Source organism: Oncorhynchus clarkii, unplaced genomic scaffold (assembly GCF_045791955.1).
Source record: "Oncorhynchus clarkii lewisi isolate Uvic-CL-2024 unplaced genomic scaffold, UVic_Ocla_1.0 unplaced_contig_468_pilon_pilon, whole genome shotgun sequence".
In the NCBI taxonomy this organism is placed as follows: Eukaryota; Metazoa; Chordata; class Actinopteri; order Salmoniformes; family Salmonidae; genus Oncorhynchus; species Oncorhynchus clarkii.
Window position 1 is genome coordinate 1 of NW_027258011.1, and position 6,845 is coordinate 6,845.

General features: G+C 48.7%; 1 protein-coding gene across 1 annotated transcript; it reads left to right on the forward strand.

The window, feature by feature from the left end:
- Window positions 1-1,629: 1,629 nt before the first annotated feature.
- On the forward strand, window positions 1,630-5,974 carry LOC139394487 (glutamate receptor ionotropic, NMDA 2A-like; the record flags this gene model as incomplete). Its single annotated transcript, XM_071142562.1, has 4 exons — window positions 1,630-1,758; window positions 1,942-2,114; window positions 4,057-4,353; window positions 5,734-5,974. Coding segments are annotated over 4 exons (840 nt in total), but the record flags the coding sequence as incomplete, so codon positions are not given.
- Between the last annotated feature and the right edge of the window lie 871 nt (window positions 5,975-6,845).

Here is a 6,845-nt window from a genome sequence, read left to right on the forward strand (position 1 = left end):
AGAGAGACAGACAGAGAGAGAGAGAGATGGAGAGAGACAGACAGAGAGAGATGGAGAGAGAGAGATGGAGAGAGAGAGAGGTAGAGAAGCTGAAGCGAAAATGATGACGAGCTAGAGAGAGACAGACAGAGAGAGAGATGGAGAGAGACAGACAGAGAGAGAGAGATGGAGAGAGACAGACAGAGAGAGAGATGGAGAGAGACAGACAGAGAGAGAGAGATGGAGAGAGACAGACAGAGAGAGAGATGGAGAGAGAGAGATGGAGAGAGGTAGAGAAGCTGAAGCGAAAATGATGACGAGCTAGAGAGAGACAGACAGAGAGAGAGATGGAGAGAGACAGACAGAGAGAGAGAGATGGAGAGAGACAGACAGAGAGAGAGAGATGGAGAGAGACAGACAGAGAGAGAGAGATGGAGAGAGAGACAGAGAGATGGAGAGAGACAGACAGAGAGAGAGATGGAGAGAGACAGACAGAGAGAGAGATGGAGAGAGACATACAGAGAGAGAGATGGAAAGAGACAGCGAGAGAGATGTAGAGAGACAGACAGAGAGAGAGAGAATGAGAGAGACAGACAAAGAGAGAGATGGAAAGAGACAGACAGAGAGAGATGGAGAAAGACAGACTGACAGAGAGATGGTGAGTAGAGACCTTGATACTACAGTGCTGATGTTACTACTCCTACACACAGTTCCATCTACAGTAGAGACATTGACACTACTGATGTTACAACACACAGCCTGACAAAAGAGATAGTGGATAAGATAGAGTGAGAGTTTAGAGAGGGGGATACAGAGAGGGAGATGGAGAGAAAGAGGTGGAGAGAGAGAGTGGAGAGAGAGTGGAAGGGATAGTGGAGAGAGAGGAGGGAGGGAGATAGAGAGAGGTGGAGAGGGAGAGAGTGGAGAGAGAGGGGTGAGGGAGAGGGAGATTGAGAGAGGTGGAGAGGGAGAGAATGGAGAGAGAGAGTGGCATGGAGAGTGGAGAGAGAGGAGGGAGGGCGATAGAGAGAGGTGGAGAGGGAGAGAGGGGAGAGAGAGAGTGGCAGGGAGAGTGGAGAGAGAGGGGTGAGGGAGAGGGAGATAGAGAGAGGTGGAGAGGGAGAGAGTGGAGAGAGAGAGTGGCAGGGAGAGTGGACAGAGAGCAGGGAGTGAGATAGAGAGAGGTGGAGAGGGAGAGAGTGGAGAGAGAGAGTGGCAGGGAGAGTGGAGAGAGAGGAGTGAGGGAGAGGGAGATAGAGAGAGGAGGGAGGGAGATAGAGATTCATCTTGTGAAGTACTGTTGCTGTTCCTCCTCTCTCTACCTCCTCTCTCTCTACCTCCTCTCTCCATATGTAATCACCAGGCCCTCTCTCTACCTCCTCTCTCTACCTCCTCTCTCCATATGTAATCACCAGGCCCTCTCTCTACCTCCTCTCTCTACCTCCATATTCCTCCTCCTGTCTCTTCTCTTTCTACTGATATTAGCGTTCTACTTCTGTGACATGCCTGGTAACAATTCCTTCTCCCCCTCTCCCTCCCTCTCTCCCCCTCCCTGCCTCTCCCCCCCCCCCCCCCACCCTCCCTCCCCCCATCTCCCCCCTCTCTCCCCCTCTCCCTCCCTCCCCCCATCTCCCCCCTCTCCCTCCCCAGGATGTGAAGTCTACGTTCTTCCAGTTTGGAGCGTCTCTGATGCAGGAGGCGTTACTGATGATGAACATAATGGAGGAATATGACTGGCACATCTTCTCTATAGTCACCTCTAAGTTCCCCGGGTACCAGGTACACACACACACACACACACACACACACACACACACAAACACACACACACACAGAGAGACAGACAGACAGACAGACAGACAGACAGACAGACACACACACACATTACACACACACACACACAAACACCCCCACCCCCCAGTAACACCCCCACCCCCCAGTAACCGTTGTGTCTGTCTGTAGGAGTTTATAAATGTCCTGCGTGTGACGGTGGACCACAGCTTTGTGCGTTGGGACCTTCAGAGTGTCGTCACGCTGGACGCTGTGGACGGAGACGCCAACTCTAAAGCTCATATCCAGCTGAAGAGGATCCAGAGTCCTGTAATACTGCTGTACTGCTCCAAGGAGGAGGCTAGGTACTAGAGGCTGTTATACTGCTACTAGGAAGAGGCTAGGTACTAGAGGCTGTTATACTGCTACTAGTAAGAGGCTAGGTACTAGAGGCTGTTATACTGTTATACTGCTACTAGGAAGAGGCTAGGTACTAGAGGCTGTTATACTGTTATACTGCTACTAGGAAGAGGCTAGGTACTAGAGGCTGTTATACTGTTATACTGCTACTAGGAAGAGACTAGGTACTAGAGGCTGTTATACTGTTATACTGCTACTAGGAAGAGGCTAGGTACTAGAGGCTGTTATACTGCTACTAGGAAGAGGCTAGGTACTAGAGGCTGTTATACTGTTATACTGCTACTAGGAAGAGACTAGGTACTAGAGGCTGTTATACTGCTACTAGGAAGAGGCTAGGTACTAGACGCTGTTATACTGTTATACTGCTACTAGGAAGAGGCTAGGTACTAGAGGCTGTAATACTGCTGCTAGGAAGAGGCTAGGTACTAGAGGCTGTTATACTGTTATACTGCTGCTAGGAAGAGGCTAGGTACTAGAGGCTGTTATACTGCTGTACTGCTGCTAGGAAGAGGCTAGGTACTAGAGGCTGTTATACTGCTACTAGGAAGAGGCTAGGTACTAGAGGGTGTTATACTGCTACTAGGAAGAGGCTAGGTACTAGAGGCTGTTATACTGCTACTAGGAAGAGACTAGGTACTAGAGGCTGTTATACTGTTATACTGCTACTAGGAAGAGGCTAGGTACTAGAGGCTGTTATACTGCTGCTAGGAGGAGTCTAGGTACTAGAGGCTGTTATACTGCTACTAGGAAGAGGCTAGGTACTAGAGGCTGTTATACTGCTACTAGGAAGAGGCTAGGTACTAGAGGCTGTTATACTGTTATACTGCTACTAGGAAGAGAATAGGTACTAGAGGCTGTTATACTGCTACTGATCCTGGTTCACCATTTAACTGTGTTGATCCTGGTCCACCAGCTGATCCTGGTTCACCATTTAACTGTGTTGATCCTGGTTCTCCATTTAACTGTGTTGATCCTGGTTCTCCATTTAACTGTGTTGATCCTGGTTCTCCATTTAACTGTGTTGATCCTGGTTCTCCATTTAACTGTGTTGAACCTGGTTCCCCATTTAACTGTGTTGATCCTGGTTCTCCATTTAACTGTGTTGATCCTGGTTCTCCATTTAACTGTGTTGATCCTGGTTCTCCATTTAACTGTGTTGATCCTGGTTCTCCATTTAACTGTGTTGATCCTGGTTCACCATTTAACTGTGTTGATCCTGGTTCTCCATTTAACTGTGTTGATCCTGGTTCTCCATTTAACTGTGTTGAACCTGGTTCCCCATTTAACTGTGTTGATCCTGGTTCACCATTTAACTGTTGATCCTGGTTCCCCATTTAACTGTGTTGATCCTGGTTCACCATTTAACTGTGCTGATCCTGGTTCCCCATTTAACTGTGTTGATCCCGGTTCACCATTTAACTGTGTTGATCCTGGTTCCCCATTTAACTGTGTTGATCCTGGTTCACCATTTAACTGTGTTGATCCTGGTTCACCATTTAACTGTGTTGATCCCGGTTCTCCATTTAACTGTGTTGATCCTGGTTCTCCATTTAACTGTGTTGATCCTGGTTCACCATTTAACTGTGTTGATCCTGGTTCCCCATTTAACTGTGTTGATCCTGGTTCCCCATTTAACTGTGCTGATCCTGGACCGTCAATATATTAGTTCATAAACATAATGGATTCATGAAGATAGCTCAGTCAGGCCGTTTACCATTGTCTACTTAAAATGGAGTAGCTGCCTCGTAGACACCAGTGATATAGCATCTGGTTCTGGTCTACTTAGTTCATTGATTTCCATGGAAACCTTACAAATGAGGGTGTGGGATTTCTCACTTCATCTTCCTTCTCCAGTATATTATTCTAAACAATCTGATCCCCCTGCAGGTATATATTGGAAGAGGCCAGGTCTCTGGGTCTGACTGGGTCGGGCTACATCTGGATCGTACCAAGTCTGACCACAGGGAACCCCGACTTCACCCCAGACATCTATCCCCTGGGGATGATCTCTGTGTCCTACAACGAGATGGAGTATCCCTTGGAGAGCCGCCTTAGAGACGGAGTGGGCATCATCGCCACGGCAGCCGTCGCCATGCTGAGGGAGAAAGGGGAGGTGCCAGAACCCCAAGGGAACTGCTACAGCCAATCAGAGAAGGGAAAGACTCTGCCCAGCGCCCTGAGAGGGTAAAAGAGGGAGTGGTGTGTGTGTCCTATCAAAATCAAATAACATTTTATTCATCACATAATGCCCCACAATGTCAATACTTTGAGTCGTCTTGGGTATGTCTGGATCAGCTTTGAGTCGTCTTGGGTATGTCTGGATCAGCTTTGAGTCGTCTTGGGTATGTCTGGATCAGCTTTGAGTCGTCTTGGGTATGTCTGGATCAGCTTTGAGTCATCTTGGGTATGTCTGGATCAGCTTTGAGTCGTCTTGGGTATGTCTGGATCAGCTTTGAGTCGTCTTGGGTATGTCTGGATCAGCTTTGAGTCGTCTTGGGTATGTCTGGATCAGCTTTGAGTCGTCTTGGGTATGTCTGGATCAGCTTTGAGTCATCTTGGGTATGTCTGGATCAGCTTTGAGTCGTCTTGGGTATGTCTGGATCAGCTTTGAGTCGTCTTGGGTATGTCTGTATCAGCTTTGAGTCGTCTTGGGTATGTCTGTATCAGCTTTGAGTCATCTTGGGTATGTCTGTATCAGCTTTGAGTCGTCTTGGGTATGTCTGGATCAGCTTTGAGTCGTCTTGAGTATGTCTGGATCAGCTTTGAGTCGTCTTGGGTATGTCTGTATCAGCTTTGAGTCATCTTGGGTATGTCTGGATCAGCTTTGAGTCGCCTTGGGTATGTCTGGATCAGCTTTGAGTCGTCTTGGGTATGTCTGGATCAGCTTTGAGTCGTCTTGGGTATGTCTGTATCAGCTTTGCACATCAGGATTTGGGGATTTTCTCCCATTCTTCGTAATCTCTCTTCAGTTCGATGGGGAGACGGCGGTGAACAGTAATTTCCACAGATTTTCAATTGGATTCAAGTCTGGGCTTTGGCTGGGCCACTCAAGGAGTTTCACATTCTTATTCTGAAGCCATTCCAGCATTGCTTTGGCGGTAGGCTTTGATTCATTGTCCTGTTGGAAGGTGAATCTTCATCCCTCGTCTAAGGTTGTTTGCACTCTGAAGCAGGTTTTCATTAAGGATTTTCCTGTAATTGGCTGCATTCATTGTCCCCTCGATCCTTACCAGTCTCCCAGTCCCTGCCGCTGGAAAACATCCCCATAGCATGATGCTGCCACCACCATGCTTCATTGTAGGATGGTGTCAGACGGGTGATGTGCTGTGCCTGGTTTTCTCCAGACGTAGGTCTTTGCGTTCAGGCCAAATAGGTACATGTTTGTCTCATCAGACTACAGAATCTTTTGCCTTATGATGTCACGTGACTTTTTGCTAACTCCAGGTGTCATGTGACTTTTTGCTAACTCCAGGTGTCATGTGACCTTTTTGCTAACTACAGGTGTCATGTGACCTTTTTGCTAACTCCAACTGTCATGTGACCTTTTTGCTAATTTTTTCTCAGGAGTGGCTTCCGTCTTCAGGAGTGGATTCTGTATGGCCACTCTCCCATAAAGCCCAGATTGGGGAAGTGCTGTAGAGACTGTTGTCCTTCTGGCAGGTTCTCCCATCTCAGCCAAGGAACTCTGAGGTTCTGTCAGAGCGGTCATTGGGTTCTTGGTCACCTATCTGACCAAGGTCCTTCTGGCCCGGTTGCTCAGTTTGGTCAGAAGATCAGCTCTAGGCAGAGTCTGGGTAGACTCTGATGGAGACCAGCTCTAGGCAGAGTCTGGGTAGACTATGATGGAGACCAGCTCTAGGCAGAGTCTGGGTAGACTCTGATGGAGACCAGCTCTAGGCAGAGTCTGGGTAGACTCTGATGGAGACCAGCTCTAGGCAGAGTCTGGGTAGACTCTGATGGAGTCCAGCTCTAGGCAGAGTCTGGGTAAACTCTGATGGACACCAGCTCTAGGCAGAGTCTGGGTAGACTCTGATAGACACCAGCTCTAGGCAGAGTCTGGGTAGATTCTGATGGAGACCAGCTCTAGGCAGAGTCTGGGTAGACTCTGATGGAGACCAGCTCTAGGCAGAGTCTGGGTAGATTCTGATGGAGTCCAGCTCTAGGCAGAGTCTGGGTAAACTCTGATGGACACCAGCTCTAGGCAGAGTCTGGGTAGACTCTGATAGACACCAGCTCTAGGCAGAGTCTGGGTAGATTCTGATGGAGACCAGCTCTAGGCAGAGTCTGGGTAGACTCTGATGGAGACCAGCTATGGGCAGAGTCTGGGTAGATACTGATGGAGACCAGCTCTAGGTAGAGTCTGGGTAGATTCTGATGGACGCCATCTCTAGGCAGTCTGGGTAGACTCTGATGGAGTCCAGCTCTAGGCAGAGTCTGGGTAAACTCTGATGGACACCAGCTCTAGGCAGAGTCTGGGTAGACTCTGATAGACACCAGCTCTAGGCAGAGTCTGGGTAGATTCTGATGGAGACCAGCTCTAGGCAGAGTCTGGGTATACTCTGATGGAGACCAGCTATGGGCAGAGTCTGGGTAGATACTGATGGAGACCAGCTCTAGGTAGAGTCTGGGTAGATTCTGATGGACGCCATCTCTAGGCAGAGTCTGGGTAGACTCTG